The sequence below is a fragment of the Rissa tridactyla genome, chromosome 14 (genome assembly GCF_028500815.1).
Source record: "Rissa tridactyla isolate bRisTri1 chromosome 14, bRisTri1.patW.cur.20221130, whole genome shotgun sequence".
Taxonomy (NCBI): Eukaryota; Metazoa; Chordata; class Aves; order Charadriiformes; family Laridae; genus Rissa; species Rissa tridactyla.
Window position 1 is genome coordinate 7,210,665 of NC_071479.1, and position 22,305 is coordinate 7,232,969.

The 22,305-nt window shown below is 45.7% G+C and overlaps 2 protein-coding genes across 7 annotated transcripts in view; one reads left to right on the forward strand and one right to left on the reverse strand.

The window, feature by feature from the left end:
- DNM1 (dynamin 1) overlaps positions 1-18,693 on the forward strand; it is an 89,599-nt gene extending 70,906 nt beyond the window's left edge. For 2 of the 3 annotated variants that reach the window (XM_054220389.1, XM_054220390.1), the window contains 2 exons: positions 16,583-16,716; positions 18,312-18,693. In XM_054220389.1, the coding sequence (XP_054076364.1) occupies positions 16,583-16,716; positions 18,312-18,535 (358 nt within the window). In that variant the 3' untranslated portion in view covers positions 18,536-18,693. Of the gene's footprint in view, positions 1-16,582; positions 16,717-18,311 lie in introns of those variants that run through there. The other variant, XR_008469269.1, reaches the window with a different exon arrangement.
- Positions 1,015-21,009, reverse strand: GOLGA2 (golgin A2). 4 transcript variants are annotated; one of them, XM_054220388.1, is made up of 28 exons: positions 20,851-21,009; positions 19,433-19,555; positions 18,999-19,079; positions 15,464-15,598; positions 14,787-14,830; positions 14,574-14,637; positions 14,027-14,086; positions 13,488-13,568; positions 11,650-11,688; positions 11,070-11,132; positions 10,730-10,823; positions 10,002-10,108; positions 9,381-9,439; positions 8,971-9,112; positions 7,875-7,964; positions 7,584-7,691; positions 7,395-7,482; positions 6,534-6,880; positions 5,638-5,751; positions 5,124-5,348; positions 4,761-4,860; positions 4,591-4,673; positions 3,827-3,980; positions 3,620-3,687; positions 2,921-3,023; positions 2,551-2,657; positions 2,202-2,370; positions 1,015-2,095 (listed from the first exon to the last, which is right to left on the reverse strand). In XM_054220388.1, the coding sequence occupies exons 1-28, from the start codon at positions 20,896-20,898 to the stop codon at positions 1,845-1,847; spliced, it is 3,147 nt and encodes a 1,048-aa protein (XP_054076363.1). In that variant the 5' UTR covers positions 20,899-21,009; the 3' UTR covers positions 1,015-1,844. The 4 variants fall into 4 exon arrangements, with proteins under 4 accessions (XP_054076363.1, XP_054076360.1, XP_054076361.1 ...); XM_054220385.1 differs by having other exon boundaries at positions 6,534-6,877; positions 20,851-21,008; XM_054220386.1 differs by lacking the exon at positions 18,999-19,079 and having other exon boundaries at positions 20,851-21,008.
- Positions 21,010-22,305: the final 1,296 nt, after the last annotated feature.

Below are 22,305 nucleotides of genomic sequence, written 5' to 3' on the forward strand. Positions count from 1 at the left end.
GTTTATTCAGAAAGCGAATTTGTAATAGGATTAAGTCACCTCTGCAACAGACTGCAGACCTTCTTCACTGGTCTTGTCTCCTTCACAGCACTGGAGTAAAACACCCAATAAATATTTATTCAATTTATAATAATGCTCTGTATTAAATCAGCCCTGCCCCCGTTAGTTATGATACAGATTTATGAATAGCCTGAGCAGGCAGAAACACTGCAAAAGGCTTAGTCCCTCTTCCAGGAATATACAGCATTTTACACAGAAACACTATGTACACAAACCTGTGCGGCCAGGAGCCCGTGTCCCTTGGGTTGTACCAGTAACAGACAACGCTAGTGCTCATCAAATCAAAGTTCAAAAAAGAGCTTCCATCTTCCCCTCATGGGGTTCACAGGAAAGTGCTATTGTTCTGTGTATGCTTTTTTCAGTTTTATATAGAAACATCAAGATGAACCATTTAAAAAAAACAACAACAAAAAAAAAACCTAACCCACAATCTGCTTCTGGCATTAGAAGAAAAGCTCTCTACTGTGCTAGTGTAAAGCTTGAGCAGCTTGGTCACAGAAGAAAGGAATAGTCTCTCTTTTTGTTGTTGACAAACCCAAAAATTGATATTGTGTTCTTGTGCTTCCATCTCTCTCATCTTGACAGGGAGGTGGCGGATGCTGCTTCAGGCACTAGCCCAGGCTCCACTATTGGGCTTACACCAAGTCCCTTAAACAAACCCTGTGCTTTTCCTGAAAACACCATTGCTGAAACTAACTCTCCTAAGAACAGGCACTTCTTGCCCGGAAGGCAAATTTAGTTGCAGGACAGCCAGGTGCAGTTCACTTCGCTGCTTGCACACCCAAGGGATTTGCTTTGCTGCTGCTTCAGGGGCAGCACTCCCAGTGGGTTTTGTTTTCTCCTTAGAATTAGGGCTACAGCTGCTATGTTGGATTCTGCCTACCTAATGCACTACCAAAATGGGAGAGCAAGAAAGTTAAGTGATGGAGAACTAGAACCCCTAGAGTCCAGAAATTCAAAACAAAGCATGTTTATTAAGTGGTTTCCTTTTACTTATTTCTCCCATTTTTTTTAAAATAAATAAAACCTTCAGACACGTACAAGTGAAACACATCATCCTTCAAAGTGCAGTTACATTTCCACCCCACTCCCAAGAATCACATAAAGCTTTGTCAAGTAACCAAAAAAAGACTCCGAAGGCCACCCTGGGTCCCTTCCCCTAGCAGTGAGAATCAACGGGGCCCTAGCACTGGCCAGGAACCTCCATCTTTTGGCTGTTCAAGACTGACCAGGCCGGTTTCAGATACGGTTGCGAGAGGCAGGCTGCAGAAGAAAGTGGGAAGTTTAAAGATACAGAGTATGAAACAAAACCAACCTCTTTAGAGTCCAAAGAGTTCGTTACCAGAATAAGTTAGTTACTTTGGGAGCCCTGGAAGGATCTAGGCTGATTACAGTCATGAGCAATGGATCAGAACCGCTGCTTGGTCGCTGCTGTGAAGCTGGCTGCTGGACGCAGAGTCTGGGACAAAGGATCAAGTCATTTTGACCACAGTCATGGAATCCCTTTCTCCCCAGCCTGCACCTGCCCCAGGTGAAGTGCCAGCACCAGCTGCCTCCCAGGATTAGTGTGAGTCTGCCTGTACTCCAAGCACACCAAGTAACAGAAGAAAGAGAAAGGGAGGACGAGCTCTGATGCTCGAGTTCCATCTGATGCAATCCCTCTTTCCTGATGTCTTTAAGAATCTGTTCTGACCAAGGGCACTGAGCAGAGGTATGGGCACGTACAAGTCAATTAAGTCCTTTCAGGCTCATAGAAAATTGCTGTAAATAAGATTTAGCGCCACTTAAACTACCATGATTTTGACCTCATCGTTCTCATCAGCACGGTAGAAGAAGGGAATGCAGGGGTTTTCCAGCAGGGAGCCCAGCCTCTCCTGAGGGTTCTGGATTTCTCTGAGAAGCTGCATTATTTGCTTTGCTGTGGGGTCCTCTTGGCTTGGCTGAGCAGCTTTACTGTCAATAGGGGAGAAACCGGATTGATGAAGAACAGCAGCCTCTTGTTCTGCTTCATCTGCTAAATTCACTTCTCGTAACCCTGCAAGGAACACAGACAAGCGAGGCAGGTAATGCTTCCCATCCACGCACAGCACTGAGACCTTGGGTTATTTCATTTCACAGAACTTGTTCTAGCTGCAGCTTACCTTCTCCATCCGTAGCGTTTAGTTCAATGCGTCTCTCCACTGGAAGTACACTTTCATTCTCGCTTGCTAACAGCTCTGGGTTCTGGGCAGCTGCTACATACTTGCTGTACCATTCATTTCTTTCCCTGACCAGACGCATCACTAAGTCCTGCAGCTCCAGTAGTTTCATCTGCACCAAAGTAAAGGAAAGCCTATGAAATGTGCACACAAACACTGCAATACACTTTGCGGTCCTGCCTCGTCACAAAATTAGCAACATCAAAGTTAAAGCTAGATGAAGAAGGGCATGCAAAGGCTGGACCGTGCAAGTACTGCTTGGAGTAGCAGTACTACAGAAAAGATTCCTTGCCTTCATCTCTTCCTTATCCTGAGCCAATCTGCTGATGTATTCCTCTTTCTCCTGGTGTCGCTGTTTGAGGATAGCCCTTTGACTCTGGTATAACGCAATATACTCCCCTGGAATACAAAAGAAGCGTAAGGAGGAAGTGTTAGCAAGATTAGGGTACGAGCCTTATGGTGAGCGTAAAGCTATGTAGCATGACGACCCAGCAAATCCAATCCTGGACTGGAGATCTAGTCTAGGTAGGTGGCAGCAGGAGACATGAACCACTTTGGTAGCTGGAGGACTCCAGCTCCAAAAGCTGTCGGGGACCTTCTACTCCCCAAATAAATAATGCATTGAGCAAGCTTTAATTTGTGCTGGTGTTGCCTAAACATACCAATGGTGTCCGTTTCCCCAGACAGCTGTATGCAGCGATGTTCTAACTCTTCTAGCCGTTCCTTCAGATCAGCTTTCTCATGCATCAGCTCTGTGAAACGGGACTGAACACAAGAATTGGTATCAATCATCTGAACTGCTCACATACAGAGAATACCTGTTAAAAACAACACCCTCCATTCACATTGGTCTGAGCCTAGGGAACAAAACTTGCTGCCTTTACAACTTGTCTCCAAATTGATGCTAAAAAGGAACGGAGAGTGAGCTAGAGAAGGTGTAAAAAAGCATCTCTGCATTTTGGGAAGCTGAAGGGCTGATGAAACAAAGCGCCTTTTAGCCTTCTCATTGCTGGGACAGCACAACTCCGGTCATATTTGGCTCCAAGACTGCAGACCACCTACTTCATCCCAGCAGGGTGCAAATATTCAGTGTTTTTCAGCTATTTCTTTAGAAAAAGACCTCAGGTCAGTGTTAGACCATTATACTCACAGCCTTTGGGTGTGTGTGGGGAGTTACTGCTGCAAGCTTTCCTGTGCTGAGACAAGCAGTGATAAGCTTTTTAGGAAATAGCTTATTATTACAGAACATCTACTTATTCCCCTGCAACTTGTCTGTGTCTGCTGCAAGAGAGTGTGACACCGGATCAAACTCCATCTGAGCAGCGTAGCGGGGCTAAAAGATGAGAAGATCCTTTCCCTACCTGTAGTTTCTCCATGGCAGTTTTCAAAGCCTCATGAACCTCCACTGGTACAGTATCCATGGTGGAACCTGGAAGGGATGTGTATAATTTACAGTTCCTCCTTGGACATGATGCACTCATAAAACCTGTAGATCTGTTTTAGAGGCCAGTGCAGCTGGCCGAGGCATGCCTCCATATTCACTGTCCCCAACTGCACAAAATTCTTACCTCCACCCAGCGTGACATCATGTTGCTGCTCCTGCCTAAGAGCTGCTATTTGCTGCAGGAGGCTTCTGCACTGCTGTTTCTGAGCTGCCAGCTGCTGCCTCATGTCTTCTCGCTCCTTCTCCACTTGGGACATGGCAGATGTCAAGAAAGCAACCTAAGAAGAATTCCAGAGCGTGCACATTAGTTCTTCTCCTGTGTAAGGCACGATCAATGGTGCATCTCAGGACAAAGAGAGTAACAGTTTACCTCATTTTATTTATGGGTACAAAACCAAAGTACTAAGTGACTGTCCTGGAACTAAACCAGGCAGCAACTACTGCATCTTTTCTCATTCCCAAGCAGTACAAATACACAGGTTAAATACTAGCTCCCACGGTATCTGTTTGATCACAGTATTTTCCAATTATGACTGTACTTACAGAAAAATCTAGTAGATAGTCAACACCATTTCCAAATTGCCTTCCAAACTAAAGAGAACATCATCATCATCATAATTAGAGAGCTACTCTGCCAGCTGAGTTGTCTTCATAATTAAAGCCACTGCCAGACTTCCAGCCTATCTTGCAAGGATGCTGCAGAACTCCTGGGTTTTTTGCTGCTATGCACAGGGAGCTGTCCTGATTCCCTCATTACTGCGCCTTAGTTGGTAGGAATTACAGCTGATCCATGCACCCAGTGGAACCTCTCTGCAATTTAACCTGTCTCCTTTTCTAGACCTTTTTTCAGAACTAAAACTGAAGGCTTTTCTACCCGTTAAGACTCACCATTTCTTCATGGCTTTCAAACTTCTCTGGGATCACAAATGAAGATTTTTCTATTTCTTCGATCATTGCTTCACTTTCATCTCCTGTAAAAGGAGGAAGGTGAACAAGGAGGTAATACCCCAGGGAGCCCAGCTCTACCTCCTCCCTGGAGACCAGCCGCAGCTACTCGCCTTCTAGTCGGTGCAAAACCCTGCCATCCAGGTCTGCTGCTAACTGACTGATCTGGGCCTGCAGCTCTTTGTTTTCCTTAGCTACAGCTTCCAGATTTTCCTGCAAGAGAGAAGCAGAAAATCACCAAAACCTGTGCAAGCCAGACTGCAAACAGTCACTACATCTTCAGGCAGTAGCGGTGCTTCTGCTCCAGGCAAGTATCATTCACCTGTGTTGCACAGGATGGAATCACAGAATCATAGAACAGCCCAGGTTGGAAGGCACTGCCAAAGATCATCTGGTCCAATCTTTCACTTAATTAATACTTAATATAGTTAAGCACTTTTCCTCCCATCTTTCAGCTTGTCCCTTTTTACTGTTACCTTCGTCTGCTGCAGCTCTTTCAGGTGCATTTCCACCGTCACCTTCCCCTGAACCTCCTCATGCTGTAGCCGATCCATCAGCTGTGTCTGAAGCAAGTACTGTTTGTGCAGTTCCTCCTTCTCGGCAGCCAGCTGCTGGTACGCCACGGTGTACTGCTGTAAGTGGCTGTAGTACTGGTCCCGCTGCTCCTGCAGTCCCCGAGCCTCCTGAGTTTTCAGTTGCAGCTAACACGACAAGATCGAACCATCACATCAAACCATTTCTGCCAGAAAAGCTGATCTGTGTGACATGATCCAAGCTGTCAACATCGTCCCAAAGCCACCAACTAGGCAGGCAGCCATCATCTGCCCCCACATGCTGGTCCCTCACATCAGACAGCAGACGATGGGGGAAGGCTCCCAGCTTGATCATTACAATACCAATTTCCATCCTTCCATCAAAGTCTGGAAAGTTTCCAGCAGTTTGCATAAACCACTACATACCTGCCCTACCATCTCACCAGCTGTTGCTTACCGTCTCTTTGAGCTCGCCCAGGTTCTCCTGCAGCTGCCCAAGCCTCTTGGCCAGCTCTTTCTTTACATGTTGCTCTGACTGTAGGGCACTTGTAACCTCCATGTTCTCATTTGTCTGCAAGAGAAATGCCACCGTATAAGGAAATTGCCCCAACCAACATAAACATGTACTCACAATAAACCATGTTCGTTCCCAATACAACAGGGTGCCATCCCTTGTGTTATTCTGGGGAGTAACTAAGGGCCATAAATTGACTGTTCAGGGCAGTAAATAACTTACAGAAAGGTTCAGAAGAGGGAAGAGCAGCAAGGAAAGAGCCAGGGGAATCAGTGCTGGGACAGTGCCAAGAAAAGGCCTGGCACATCACACAGCCTGTCAAGCTCCAAAGCAGATGGGTGGTATGAATATCCCAAACAGAGCTACAGACATTCAAAAACAAGAAGAGTTCAGAAAGGACTAAAGAAAAATCAGTGGCCAGACCATGTGTCCATGTGCCAGGGCCCCAAGGGGGAAGCTGTGACATTGGAAGAAACAAGAGTCAGGATTCAGCTCCAGGACAGATACGAATGACAGCAACAGAAGAGAAGACTGCTGAGAACTTCTTCATGGGCAAACACAGGGAACAGAAAATGGGAAGGGTCAAAGGGCACGAGGAATAATCAGGGAAAGAAACAGCCTGACTGCCAGGGGATGAGGGGGAAAAGGAAACTGCTCTGAGGGATTAAGGGATTACAGGGAACTTCCTGGCATGGCAATATGGATCACAGAAGACACAGCATCCATAGCCTCAGAGGACAAAAGACAGATAATGCTTCTGCTAGTTTTTTACATCTGTGCTATGGAAAGATTGCACCAGTGAGGGAAGCAGTGGGAAAAGATGCACAAAAGAAACATACCAGTTTGACAAACCCATTCTGCAGCTCAGCCAGCTGCTCCTTCAGCTCCCGATTTTGGCTCAGCGCCCTACTGATTGTGGCCTTGTCACTCTGCATGTCCTCCAGGATCTGCTGTCTGTCCACAGACTCCTCGTTGTAGCGCTGCACAGCCTTCTCAAGCTCCAGCAGCCGCTCCTCCTGCTCCCGGTTGAGGTGGCTCAGCTGCTCGTTGTCCCGGACCTGGGCCTGGTACTGCCCATGCAGCTCCTCCTTCTCTTGCTGCAGCCGCTGGATCTCTTCCTGCAGACTCAGCTCAGCTGCTGTGGGCCCTGCTGGTGAGGAAGGCTTAATATCCATGGGCTTAACTGCTGAGGAAATGGAATCAAGAGCAGCTCAGTCAAAGAGCTACATCACTGTGTAATACACATCACTATTACATACATAAAGCATACCCCAGCCTATAGGGCTCTGTGACCCAGAAGGTATCACCAGCTGCAGTATCCAATCCTCACTGCAGGATATGGAGAGGAACGAAGGAGCAAAACAACCCCAAAAGCAAGCACAGCATCCTGCTGTGTGCTGCTAACTCCCGCACAGCCCTAGCAAGAGCATCCTGCCTCCACAAACCCCTGGGCCACAGAAGCTGACAGTACAGTCAGGTGGATACTAAAGACATAAACAGTCTGCTGGTCAATTAGCTGAAGCAGTTCACTTGTTTGCTAGGGGATGAAAGGTTTCTTAGGGTCACTAGGCCTTCAGCTGCCTTCACAGCTTCAGAACATCAGACCTACTTGCACCTTGTGTGCAGAAGTTCCTGCACAGCGGGGACAGAGTTAACTCACTGGTGCTCTGCAGTGTGAAGCCCCACTTTGGAAGCCATACCTGATTTGCTCAACAGCTCTGTAATATTGGCTTCCAGCTCCCGAATTTGGGCCATGTGCTTCTCCTTCTCCTCTGCCATTGTGTGGACCTGCAAGACCCACGCAGGTGAAAGTTAAAAACAACGTTCATGGTGCATTTACTCCTGCCTTTCTTTGTCAAAAGCAGCTGAGATCCTGCCCCTGATGTTACCTGCTCAGAGAGCTGCTGCACCCGCTGCTGCCAAATGCTTCTCTCCTCCTTCAGTTTCTCTACATACTGATCTCTTTCTGCCTGGAGCTGGTGAAGTGACTCTGAGAGCTGTTCAAAACAAAATCAAACACAAAGAAAACTGTGCTGGCTAAATAAATTTGGCAGTGACTGCTGACGGGATAAGGCTTGAAGAAACCAGTGTTAATGCAAAACTCAAGACTGCATTCTTCTGCCACATAAAGTTTCTTTACAGAAGTCAACATTTGAATCATATTTCATACAACCTCTTACCTGAGCAACCTGGGTTTCCAGGCTCGCCTTCTCTTCCAGTGCCATCTGCAACTGCTGGTTGGCATCCAGACTCCCTGCCTGATTTGAGAACTGCCAACAAAAATCAAAAAGTTGTGGTGAAATGTTAATACTCAGTTTCAGTGTAGCCTTTCCACAGATAGTAATTGCCACGTGATCTGTGTTGGAACCTTCTATAGTTCTTTGAAGTGCTCCAACTCACAGTGAAATTGAATGAAAAAAAAAAAAGTTTAGGTTTTAGCCCTGTAAAACAGGCTGAACTGGGCAGCTCCTCCCTACCAATTTTATATTTACTATATTTTTTTAGGAAAATGTGCTTTAATCAAATCATTTGGCTCAGAAACTTTGTGCATTTCCAGAGTCTATATTATACAGCTAGATCAGACGGTATAAAAGCCTGTGACTCTTAAAAGTTGTCAAACATGTCAGGAATTTAAAGCCAATGTCTGAAACGTGGCAGTGGACTAAGTTGCAAGGCTGGTTCAGTTGAGACACAGTACTTTTCCTAGGAGAGTAACAGTTGGCTTGATTTCAAGGGTAACTCAAGCCACTGTCCGGGGTCGGGGGGGGAGAGCAGTTTCTTGCCTCACTGGCTCACCTTAACACCCAAGTTGCACTCTGGACTCCTAACACTTCAAGCACTCCCCTTCTAACTGGCTGCTTCTCTTAACTTTCCCCATCTGACCCTCAAGTTGCCATTGCCCAAAACACCACCCTCTGCTAGGGTGAGTACAAACACCACCCCTACTCAACTGGTTTCTCAGTGAGACTGCACCACAACTGACCAATATGCTGCAGAGACCAGCATGAAATGTCACCATATTTTCACACTTGGTATGTTCAGTCACCCTCTCATATTGTATAACATTCTTTTAGCAGACCAATGTCACAATGTCTTTCCATCTACTGCTCCAACTCCTTAGAACATAGACTTTCTGTTCCTCAGAGGCCTCACTGAAAGCCTTTTACTAAAGCCTTTCTTTAAAAACAAGAGTTAAGTCTTGCCCGCACTGTCAGAGGCAAAGCCTTACAACGATCAGTGTGACCTACCCTCACATCCCAGAAGTATTATGGTTACCTGTTGAATCATCAGTTCAGCCATTTCCAGTTTCTTATGCAAATCCTCCATATCCAACTTCATAGCTGAGTTTGCAGAAACCAGGGAGTGAACTTTCTCTGACAGCTCCGAATTCTGCTGCTTTATTTCCTCGCTACTTTTGCTGAAACAAACAAACAAAAAAATTAAAGTGGCATCACTATAGATACTATGGGTCTGCTGATGTCCATGTCATAAATTTACAATCCAGTTCTTCATAGCAGCAAGAATCACAGAAACATCATATCTACTGATGTGGTTTTTTGTTTTGTTTTTTAAATTAAATATCCAACCTCCCAAGTCACCATCTGTGGTCTGCGCCCCTTGTTATGTTTTGCGGCCCTAGTGAGAAGAGTAGTGTTACTCTGCGGTAACAAGCAGAATGGACTTACCTTTGTTTGTATAGTTCCATTTTCAGGTTGTCTCGCTCCTTCACTAACTCTTTATTATGCTGGAGAAAAAGGAAATTATTGATTCATCTACAGATTTTATCCAAACAAATAATATGTTCAAAAATACTTCATTTCACCTTTAGTAGATCAGCTAAAGTGGAAAAGGTCATAGCTTTGGCAAACTCCTCAGGACGGGTTTGCTTAGAACCTCCTGAATTTGCCAGGAGTAAGTCTGCTCAGTCTTTTCAAATGTGATGCTACTAACTGAACATAAGGTTACGTCTGCAAACTTCTGGATTAATATCAATACTAAAGTGTTTGTTTGATGGAGACCCTCCTGGGACAAGGTCTCGGCGAGGCTTCTGTTGTGTGGAGCTGGCAAGACTAATGAAGTAAGGTGCCACATCTGAAGACAGCAACTGGACCATATGATTAGTGGTCACGGAAGCCTGAATGAAGTTTGCCTTGATCATGGAGAATACAGGGCTTTACAAGGTTAATTAATAAGGTTAATTTCTGCCTCTTCTCCAAGCAGGGACTACAGACTTTGCAATAGTGTAGTGACAAGCAAATAGCCAAAGGCAGAGCTGCTGGTTAAGCATAAACAGAGGTGACTCTTACCTTCTCTGACTGTTTTTGCTGCATAGAGATAGACGACAAAGTACGTTCTAGCTCTGATACCCTCTGGCGAGATGAATGTAAACGAGCAGCCAGGTTTTCAACTTCTCCTGAACAAGTCAGAGCAGAGTTAGTTGAGTCTAAACCACAAAGAACTTTTTGGAACTGGCTGAACAGCACTTTCTACTTTGTCAACAAGCTCTTAATGCAGCACAGAGCTTTTTTTATCGGTAGATCTGGTTCTACTCCTGGTTCTGCAGGTGAATCACTAGCAATTCTGAGCTGTAAAGCTCTCTGTAACCACCTTCCTCACTTTTAGAGGGATATGATGAAACTTCCTTTGCAGAACAATAGACAATATGTTGGTTGGTTGGGTTTTTTTCCTAATAGAATTGCTCAAACTTAGTTCAGAACGTGACAGCTGTGTGGGAGGCAGGGTGGAGAAATGGAACAAAGTTTTAAAAGAATCAGAAAGAAACAGTCTGGGGTAGTCACCAGGCCCAAACAGGGCTGACAAGGCTTTAGTGATGCACAAAAGAACCTCAACTGCCATGGGATCAACATGCTCCAATTTGGGGGCAGCTATGATGACAGACGCAGTGACAGTGCCAAGTATTGCTCATTAGGAGTCAGTGACTGTTCGTGAGCTGGCTGCCAGGAGCTATCATGCCTGTGACTTGAAATCCACACTTTAACCAACAGCCTGAGCTGGAGCGCTCACAGTCAATTACCTGACTTCTGCCGTGCAGCTTGCTGAGTATGTCCAAGGGCTGTCTGCAACTCAGACTTCTCAGAAACTAGAATTCCAATAGTCTGGATGTGAACCTTTGGGAAAGGAAAATCAGCTCAGCACAAAACTTCTTTGCTTGTAACTGCAACACCACTGTTGTCACAAAAGGATAATTCAGGAAAGGTAAAGAGCTCTTGCAGTTAAGTACAGTCTGGCTGACTGAATCCCAGTTTTCCTGAAGGAATGGACTCATGGCTTCCAGGATAAAGACTACGAATGGTCAGTGATCCAGAAAACAGCAGAAGCCAGGTGATATTACAGTAGTGGAGACTCTGCCTTACCTGTAGCTGTTCCCTCAGTGCTGCTTGCTCTTTAGAGAATTTCTGTTCAAACTCCTTCTTTTCCTGCATAAACAAATGATGCCTATTCAGCACAAAAATGTATATAGTTAACCATTGTTGGCTTATGTCAAACTAAAAAAAGCAGTGATTCATTGGTAGTCCTTCCAGCATCTAAATGATACAAGTATTTTTAAAGACATCCTTCAGTCTTCCATTATTTGAACTACTTCATTAGTTATCCATCCTAGAATGGCAATGACAGCATAGCGCAATTACTGCTAGCATAAATGTGACAGTGTTTGGAATGCAAACTACTGGCAAGGATTTAAACTGTAATCTCCTTCTTCTACTGCACTCCTCCAATACTGGAGCATTTAAATATTAGCTTCTGTCAAAACAATAAGGCTACCTGCCAGGCCTACCTCAGGAAGTCAAAATATTCAATCTTATGCTAGAAACGAAACTGAATCTAACTTAAGACAAGATCGCATGCGCCTGTGCCACACTCCACTATGCTTTCTGCTCCTCGGAGAAACAGATACCTATTTCTGTATCTATCCAAAAATAGGACACACTTTACCTTCTCCAGCTGATTCATTGCTTCTTGGTTCTGCTGTTTCTATGGAAGAAAAATGATATGCCAGTATTAAGAGAAAATACTCTCATATTGCTGAAACACATTTTCACATTAATCAAGTAGGATACATGCCCAATTACTGCAAACACAATTTCCATTATCCTTTCTGTAGAAGACTAGGAAGTTCGTCTTAGCTATTAAAAATAATAGATTCGAGTCTCCCTTCACAAATATGCCTTATATGCCAGGTATGTTTTTCATTGCGCAGTACATTACCATAGTTCTTCTCAAATACCACTACTGGAACCCTTGTATATATCTGAGCATCCACTAACTTCAGTTACACTTGCATCCCACATTTATGAAATTAATTGTAGTAACCCTGATGTATTAGGATCATCACCTGAAAAGCTTTAAAAAAAAAAAAAAACACAACAAACAACTCCCCAAAACCCGAACAAAAAACATAAGTCTTTTCCTTTAACTGAGACCTTAGACCTTTATCCCACTTAACAACTGGCCTTTAAGTCATGCAGAGCCGCACGTATGTTGGCAGGCTTCTGCAAAAGGTGGTATGGGGGAGCACTGAAGCCAAATGCAGAGAAAAGGGATAATTCTGTCCTAGCCAATTTTGATCTTATGGGTGAAGTATATGGGGATTTGTTGACCATACATAGTGCATCTTTAGATATGGGGTGAAGGAGACAAGGGTGACAGTTGTCTACAGGCTGCCACACAAACTGTGCTGCTGTGTTTGCCACTGGCTGTTGTTGTCCCCCTGGCAGTTTTCTCACAGATGCCTCAAAAGTAACTACATAATTAGTACTTTTTCCCCTTCCCAAAGAATGGACATTGGCCAACCTGTTTCTTTATTACTACTACTTCAACACATTTTGAAACACAACTGCAGATGGAAGGGTGATGAATTAGAGGTTTCGATTCTAGCAATGCCAGTGCACAATGTAACCAGGAAAAGCAAAGGCAAGACCACAAATGCATCAGAGGCCCTACATAGTTCCAGGCAAACAGAAAAGCAGGCAAACAAGGAGAATCCTGGGCAGGCAGTGCACTACACTAGGTACCTCTGCAGCCCAGTTAAAAGGCAAAAATAAACAGAATGGAATAAAAATAACCCAAAACTAAAAATAAAACAACAAGAAGGGTCATGGGGTACACTGGGAAATGCTGAACTTTGGGAAAAGTGTAGTTTGAGGAACAAAATGGGGAAAAGTATTTCACACAAGAAAGGCTCTTTTCAGACTGAAACAAGTCCACCTAGCTGCATTTCTTGCAGTGTTAAAGCTGAAGGCTGAAAAGCAGCAGCAGGAATCCATGCAGGCCACAGGACAAAGCAGTTCATTCATCGTGCCAAGAGAAGCTCAGGATATGATCAGAAACCAGCCCCAGGCTCTCTCTTAGACCTATTGCTCCCACTCTGCTGATATATTTAGAACAGCATCATCACCTGCAGAAAGGAGGTTTTCACGCTGCTGCCAGCACCAGAATTCTGTATTTCAAGGATTCAGACCAGGATCAGAAATAGCTCTTTCATCAGGATGCTTATCATCCAGGGAAAGCACGATGAGATCAACAGAGCACGCTTAAATGGAAACAACAAAACTCTGTTTCATGTTCCTCAGATGAGCCAATACATTCACAAGTGGCCTTAGACTTTGATCCTCTTAACACGTTTTCCATACAGCCCATTTTGTTCCTTAAAAGTGCTGTGTAAGCAGCCTTCCTTGTGTCACTATGAGAGAACCCATAACCTTGCAGACACCCAGAGAGCATGGAGGAGCAGCAAAGACAATGTCAAACTGGTTGGTTGGATTGTTTCTTACCAATTCCTCTATCTTTGTAACGAGCTGTTTGTTAGTTAGATTGCTGGAATCCAGGGCTACTGCCAGCTCCTGGTAACGTGTCTGATGGGCACATGCAGATAGGAGAAAAAGGAAGGAGCAGGAGAGGAGGAGGGGAGGAAAAAAGCAATAATTAAAAAGGATAGAAAAATAAATCATCATCACAGTTTGATACAATCAGATTCTCCAAACAAAATAAAATCTATGGTTTCAACAAAAGCAGCTGGGACGTCAACATCTTTTATCCATTTCTGCCAAGGCTTCACTTGGACATAAAAGTGAATGAGAAATAAGAAGTGCAGGTGCATGGAAGCCACACTGTCCCCAGACTGGAAACACCTCTGACACCTGCCTCCTACTGTTGATCACAGCTACCCAATTACAGCACAAGACAACGCTAGACAGCGGTGTATGTGAGCTGTGCATTCAGTTAGGTCTCATTAACACTGCTGTAATCACAGAAGTCCCAATAAGCGATCAACAGTCACAAATAAGAAAGAAATAGACTGAGAACAACTTACTTCCATTTCCTTAATATTTGTGGAAGAAACAGCACTTTCCCCATTCACATACGACGTAGACTAGAAGTAAACCAGTCAAGTAAGTCAGTTTTATTGTAAGTCAGTTTTATTCCCCAAGGCAACAAATCACTATTAAGTAAGAACCGACTGTCACAATACTACTTCTTATAGCACCTTTCACTTCAAATTACCACACACAGGCACAAAAAACATACTTTTCTGGCTAAGGATAGATGCAGACTCCCCTTGTGACAAGCTGATGTGAATTATGCAGATTGACTTGGATTCCTTTCCACTAAATCAAGAATACATCTTTCCACGAATACATGCTGTTGATTCATCCCACTCTGCTTTTCTTCCTACTGCTGAAATTTTACATTCCTAAAACAGGATTTTTTGCCTCTCAATGCTTAAATACAGTATTGTTTAGGAGGATGACTGCAGACACCTCTAAGATTGAAGAGTGTTTTCTTGAGCTGACTGCTCAAAACTCCACATCAAACATCAAGAGAATTAATAGAACAAATGGATCAAAATGAGGTTGTACCTGAGAAACCAGGCCATTGAGTTGTTCAGACAACTGGCGGAGACTTTCTGTTGATGAGATAGACCTGGGAACAAAGAAAGACCTCACGATGAAAATTTCTCCCAGAGAACTGCCCCCAGTCAGACCAGCACTGGGGAGGAATAAAACCTTAATTTGTTGGACACTTTGGGATCACGTTGCAAAGCTGTTTGAGAAACACACACAGACACTCACCTGTTCTCATCCAAAGCATTTTTATGATCCTCAGCTTCATGAATCTGTGGATTGAAACACAAAAATTTACAAGCCTGTAAAAGAAGATGGGAGTCACATTTGTGAATGTGTCACTAAGACTTGATTACATCTGGGCTCAGGTTCCACAGCACCTGTAATTACTGCTTCCCAAAGAAAGATGAACTTAAAACCACCGACTCAGTCCTGGCTTACACATCATTTCTGAGTGGTGTGAGCCCAGGTTTCTTGGAATGGAGAAACTTAAGTGTTACAGGCTTTGTTTGCTGTTACTACTTAGCAGTATAACCAACACTTCGCTTTGCTTCAGTAGTGCTTCCCTTTCAGTACTTCAACTGAATCTTGAAAGGGAATGAAGACTGATCTGACTGGAGACATTCTGTCTTATTAAAGGCACTTTCTGCTAATGAAACAGGAGAGAAGGGGAAGGAAAATATCAGCTTTGGGAGATGCAGGGGCACATGCGCACTAGTACTCTCTCTGTTCTCACAGACAGATACATGATGACTAGATGGAGAGTGGAGAATGTAGTATTTTTAACAGGAGAAAATCTGAACTAGTCATGTCATATTTATGAAGATCATCTTTCTCAGAAAAGACGTGGTATCGCTAACCAGTATTCAATGGTTCAACGGCAATATTCATAATGATTCACAAACCTGTGTCAGCTGCATGCTCCCAGGAGCAGGCAGAACAGAACCACAACTAGGTAGACTGTTGGTGTTAGATAGCACAGGGACATCGGTAGCAAGCTGTTCAGCATTACGAGTGGCAACATCGCTGTCAAAGTATGCCTGTCACAAAACACATCACAGGGATTACAGCCTTCGTGCAAAATGAATGAAAACACACATGAACACATCACCTTGTGATCTGCCTGTGAAAACTAGACAGAGGTGAACAATCAAATCATTTAGAAACACGTGGAGGGGAATCTGTGTTCTCCCCAGAGCAAACAGGTGACTGCATCAGCCCACAAACACACACCGTCCCAGACCTGTGCCCTCTCAGAGCCAGTCTGAAGAACCCGTGTCCCATAATCAAACTCGCTTCTGTAATATGGGGCAATAATGTCACCCGACTCTAAGTTCACACACAGTACATTTACTGCAAAGGATTCGCCAAAAAGCAAGCGAGGGCAAAGCCAGATGGTAGTCCCTCTGCTTTGAAAAGCACTACCTTCAAGATGTGTCTGGGGAAAACATGGATCACTGTATGCAAATTGAGATGGAAAAGAACAGGTTAGTGACTACTTGAAAACTGGGTTAGTCAAACTCAAGTGCTCCACCTAAAACTCAGCAGAGTTTGTGGCATGCCATGAGCCACAAGTTTAGAAACAGATTTATGAAGAGGCCAAACTCAGGGTGGCTGGGAGCAGGTGCCTGTAGCCCTGCTGGAGCTATGAATGCCATGACTACAAGAATCTAAATAGAAAAGAGAAGGGCCAAAAAACTATTTCTGGACAGCAATGCAAGTTCTCATCCAGCCTTCATGGAAGGATGAATAGCATCTGCTGACACCTCTACCAAGCCACAGTGAACCGGGCAATTTCATCTATCTTGTACAGCATCAGAGAGCCATAAAGGCCCAGAGCAGCATTCTAGTGTTTTATGGCAATTTATTTCATCATCCAGCTCTGGTAAGTCATCATTTAACAACACTACAAAGTAAATGAGATAATCTTTCAACATGCAACCCCGCCAATATAGTGCAGCTCTGCTATTCCATCTGAAAGAGCTCCCTCTTATTTCAGTCATTTCCTTCTGGGCTCTTCACAGGAAACAAGAAATCTCTCTCTCAGCATTCCCCGTTTACCTGCTCAGCACTTCACTCATGAATCAAGCAGCAAAGAGAAAATACAGTAACAGTGAAGACAGATTTAATGAAAGCAATAAGCTGGAAGACTGCAGAGGTAAACAAATAGAATTTTCTCAGTTTCTTTTTAGCAGGACAGATACTTGTGCTCTCAAAGAGCAATATATGTTGGGTGCTAATAGGAAGGTCAAGAATTCCCTTAGTCCCTCCAGCTACAGGTTACTTCACCTCTATTGGTTCAGACACTCATCAATACAGAACATCAGATGGACAGAAGGAACATCTTCCCCAGTACATCTCAAAAATGTTTCCTTATTTTTTGTCTTATCAGGACGTTATTTTTGCTTAATGCTTCAAGATGCAAAAACCAGTAAGGTGCCTTAACCACAAGAACTTCTTCCTCCACAATAAGCAGTTTTGAAATAAATAAAAAAAACCCAGAAAACTATTTGAACAGCTGAATTTGTTGGAAAGAGTTAGGAGCAAAGCAATTATCTTCTAATTTCTAGTCTATGTTCTAATAATGTCAAATAAAAAGTTTGTAATTCTGGTCAGCTTAACATATAGAATCCATTTGCTTTCACACAAAGGCTCCTATTTTGCTGGGTTTTCTGTGTTTCCCAGCCAAGAAAGCTGAAGTGGGTGAGAAGGGAGAAGTCTGCCTCATATTAAGACACCAATGGCAGCAATAGTTCAGCTGCTAATGATCAGCTTTTCTGCCCTATTAGCGTCAAATGAGTTTCTGAACAGCATTTTCCTGACTCAGGATTTTTACAAGCTGGCAGCTGGAAAATCTTTCTTTCGTTACATACTGCAATTAAAGATTAGTTTTCAAATTATTCCTAAAACCGGAGACACAATAATCCACAAATTCCATAACAGCCAATCGGATCAAAATATATCTCTCCATGCTAAGGAAGCAGAGAAAAAAAAAAAGTGGGAAAACAAGAATGAATGGAAGTAATAAATTCTCCATTTTCAGAATGGGACTAAAACTGTAGACACAGGCAGGTCTTCACTGCAAGACCAAACGCCATCTCAGCAACAACAATGGACCACCCATCTTCATCTTGCTCTCCAATGAGAAACCAGTCTCTTCCTCTGAGATCTAACTTATGCTGAGCTTATGAGCATTAAGTGAAAATACTCCCCATGACAAGCGTGAAACTTCAACCAAAACATGCTTTCTGATGCTAGACAGGCACATCCAGCACCCTCAAGGCTTGCAGTCACTCAAGTTCTGCTGATAATCAACCTACACATGTAAGGTCCAGGTGGAAAAACTTTCTACTGTTCACTCTGTGAGTTGGACAGAACAGCTGCTGTAATGTCACACAAAAAAAGGAGAAAAGGGATATAAAGGCAATTCAGAGTGAACATCATTCCACCTTGCAGGTTTCACTGCAACTCTCTGGTACCCCTGGTGATTGCTATAGTTACATTTATTGCTGGAGACACATAGATATGCAGTAAATACAATAATGAGTTACTTTATGACAACTAGACTGGAACAACAATAGTAGGGAAATAAGCTACCAAAATGATGCAAGTGAAAATGAAAAGCAGAGCTTTGGTACAACAAACTTGGAACAAAATTCTGGGCTACAAAATTTGACTTCCCTGAGTTTCTATCACAATTTGAGTCTTATTTAAATAAACTGGCAGTCTGAAAATTTTTTTTTTTTTTTAAAGGCTGTTTATGTTTGCTCCTGAACACATTCCTGTTGCTTATTGGCGTACCTCCTGCCCTCTCCTCTTCAGAGCCTGGGGAACACGAAGACAGTAAAGCCTGCAAATGCTTTGACTTGAAGTATCTGACTTCCTGCCTCAACATATTTAAACCCATGGTACTTGCCAGACTGTACATCACCTCTGCAAGTTTCATCGCCTATCATAAAATGGGCTGGCTGGAATAACTAGACAGTTTACTTGGGGTAGCTGCTTCCCTGGACACGAGCCCTTCAGATCCAAGCCTCTAGGAAATAAAGCAATGACACCCAGAACAGGAGAAATACAGACTAAGAAAACACTACCTCTTCTAGTGCACTTCTCCTCAGCGGTTCAGTTAGTTTATTGCCTCACCCCGAATTCCTGGTTTTCCTCAAAGCTCGACCGTCCCAAGGAAGAGTTTTTAACAAGCTTCACTTTTTCACATGTTAAGTTTGACACAAACCAGCAGGAAACAAGCACTTATGAGCAATGGAAACACATGTTAACAAATAGCTTCATGTTAATAAAAACAGCAACAAAACTCAAGCAACTGACAGTGGATGTGTCAGGACAAGGCTCCATCCAAAAAAATCAAGGTCAGTGTAAACAGAACCCGAAGCATGCAGCAGGGAGAGGGAGTCACTGCGAGGGACGCGAGCACTGCCTCACCTTCCTCTTGTCCAATGAGGGTATGGCTACCCCATTGGAGCGGTTAAGGTCTGACACCAGCACCTTCAGAATGTTCTGAATCTAAAGGAGGCGAAAGAAAAGGGGAAAGAGAAACGGCTCAGAAAAGGACAGCGAGAAAATGTCAATCAAAGGCAGCCAAAGAAACCGGCATCCTCCAGTTCGTTAGGAGCACACAGCTCAAAACAGCAGCTCTGGACACACCCAGGGCTGCCCAACAGCGTTGTATGATGAGACACCGCTTCGGCACATACCCCGACTCCAGCGTCCACCTTCCAGGAGAGGTGGTGCTAACTGCTGCAGCACACGTCGTAACTGGCAATACGGGCATCTATGCCATTCAGGTTTTACTCTGGTCATGTTGTTCAGAAAACCAAAGAACAAATGGATTTGGGAGGAAAGAATGAGACACTCACATTCTCTGGAGGCTGCTGGTCATCATTGGTGGGAGTCTCGGGTCTACTGCCTTCCTTAGTTTTGCGTTTTTTCTTGGTTCCTGCAGTTGCTCCAGGGCTATTCTTCTGCTGATATTCCTTCAGCTGTGAAAAAAAGAATAATCTGAAGTGCAAACAGAATATGCCTTCTATGAGTATAATGTCAGAAAAAAAACCAAAACCCTCCACTGGGTTCAGAGCAAGTGTAAAGACGAGAGAAACATTCTTCAAAGAGTTAGTCCCTCTGGGGAAAAAAAATAAAAATCAAAACAAGTCCAGAGAAGCCTAAAGTAAAAGCCAGTGTGATGGGTTTATGCCAAGAGGCTCAGACTTATAAATGTTCAACTTTTGTATACAGCTAATGATGTTCTTGGGAAACAACTCATACTCCATACTGCATCTAAAAGGAGATTAAAAGACATTTTGGGGTTGGTTTTTTTTTAGGGTTATAATTAAGAACAGTAAGGGAAAATTAATACAGGGCAATTAATCCTGAATGTAAAGTGAAAAAACACTTTAGGAAGATCTTCCACTCTGTGAAGGATTTTAAAAAGGAAAAAGACGGACAACACGTTAATGCAGGTACTGTAATAACTGCGAACTCAGGGGAGAAGCAATCTACAACTGATTTTTAAATCTTACTCATTTCACCCAGGAAAAGCCAGTCTGATAAGCTGTAACTTGAACCCTGACAGCTCTTCCGGCATTGCTGTGGATGTTATCGAACACTTAAGCCCAAACCCGGGGAGTCCTGGGCAGTTATATGTAAATATAACTTCCACCAGCACCGCCCACACACCCCCACCACCCCCAAACGCCCCCGTCCCCGCTGCGCCAGCCGCCGGGCGGGCAGGGCACGGCTGCGGCTCAGGATGGGGGGGGAGGGAAATAAATTAAGAAGAAGGATCCCATTATTCAGAGGATTTCAAAATGGAAGCCTGGACTGCTCCAGGACACTTTCTCGTTCGCATGACTTTGACACACAGTCACATCCCGCCGGGACGCGCGGGGACCAGCTTCCCCCGGGGAAATAATAAAAACAAAATAAAATAAAATAGAAAAAGAAAAAGATGGGGAGGAAGGAAAACAACCAAAGCGGGGCGGGCAGCCCGCACGGCACCGCGGCAGCCCAGGCCCGGCTTCCCCACGGCCGTCTTCCCCCGGGCCGGGGGCGGCCGCCAGCGGGGAAGGCCCGGCCGCAGCGCCGGGCACCGGGGGGGCTCCCGGCGGCCCCACCGCGGCCTGGCCCGGCCCGGACTGAGGGGGCGGCGGCGGCCGGGCCTGGCCCGCGCCCCTCGGGGGAGGCACGGCCCGGCGGCCCCGATCCGCGCGGGGCCCGGGGAGCCCGGCCGCCGCCAGCCCCCCCGTCCTGTCCCGTCCGGTCCCCGCCGTCCCCTCACCTTCTTCTTGGCCGCCGCCAGCCTGCTCTGCCTGCTGCCGTCCGCCATGTCCGCCCCGCGCCCGGGCCACGTCAGCCGCGGCGGGGAGCGGCGGGGGCGGCCGCCAGACTCCGCCCCGCCCGGCTCCGGCCCGGGCCGGGCCGGGCCGCAGCACGGGGCTCGGCGGGGGGCGGCCGGGGGGCGGCCTCGCTCCGCTGCGGCTCGGTGGCCCCGGGTAATGCCGGCTACACACCCGGCCGGGGAGCGGGGCGGGCGTCCCCCGCCTGCGCAGGGCGCGTCCTGCAGCTCCGCGTCGCCGTTTTATCCTGTGGTGTCTGAGCGCTGCCTTTGAAGTGGCGGCTGGCGCGGGCGTCGGGTGTCGCCGGCCTGTGATCCCGTTCCCAGGTCCTCTGACCTTCTAAGCGCTGGCCGCTGTGGCCGGGCCGGGAATGGCACTGGACCCCGGAGCGGGTGTTGGTGTCCAGGCCGTGGTAGCGGGGATGAGGCCTTGGAAGGTGACCTGGTTTGAGCGACACGAGACTCGTTTCTCTTCTAATGCTTGGGAAAACTGTGCTTTTAGAAGACTCTGGTGTCTGATTTGGTGAAAATATTCACTCTCCAGCCAGCTCTGGGGCGCGGGTTTCGAGGTCTCGGTGTTTTGGGGCTCGCCAGGTGTGGGGACGAGGAGGAGCGAGACCCGGGCGCTTGCCCCAGGCTGCCAACAGGGTTATTCCATACCAGGAATGTCCCATTCAATATAAATTGGAGGTTTGCTCAGGAGTTCTCTCTCTCTCCCCTGCTGGCTGCCACCCTGAGCACTCCTCGCCCCGGTGCCGGTCCCTGAGCCCGTCCCTTCCCCCCGCTGCTGCTGCGCTCACAGAGTCCCACGTTGGCTGTCCCTGCCGGGAGCGCATGGCTTCCGCGATGGAATGGGCTGGGGATGGGCCTCGTGTGCTTTGTATTGGCATCGGGATCAATACTGGTTCTTCAGCATTATTAATGTTAATTATTAAGTGTTATTGTATTGCATCTGTTTATATGTCAACCCTCGGGTTTCCTTGTTTTTCCCTGATTCCCCTTCCCAGGTGGGGAGGGCTCATCGCGTGAGAGAATAATTGTCTGAATGACAATAACCGTAACAGAAGGCTATGACCGCACGCCCAGGAGCTGCGCGGGGCCCTCAGCGAGCGCTTCCCCTGCCCGGCAGGATGTGGGGGGCAGCCAGCGGCTCGGGCAGTGGCAGCTTCTCCTCTATAAATATATATATATATATAATATATAATGGCATGAGTGACCCCATGGGGAGCCAGAGCACTCCCTGAGACCCCATTCCGACTGGGGCCCCGGAGCTGGGGCTGCTCTGAGGTGTTTTTTGGAAGGCGTTATCACCTCGGTTGCAGTAATTGGGGTAATTACGCCCTGTGCTACCTGCAGCTTTGGGGGGGGGGGGGGGGTTTCCCAGGCCGGGCCATGTGA

Excerpts from the sequence above, each read along its gene's own strand:
- GOLGA2 (XM_054220388.1), bottom strand. The coding sequence starts at position 20,898 with ATGGCGGACGGCAGCAGGCAGAGCAGGCTGGCGGCGGCCAAGAAGAAG. Across the intron at positions 9,113-9,380 it reads ATGGAACTATACAAACAAAG|CAAAAGTAGCGAGGAAATAA; the intron begins GTAAGTCCATTC and ends TGTTTGTTTCAG. Across the intron at positions 7,965-8,970 it reads CTGAACTGATGATTCAACAG|TTCTCAAATCAGGCAGGGAG; the intron begins GTAACCATAATA and ends TTTTGTTGGCAG.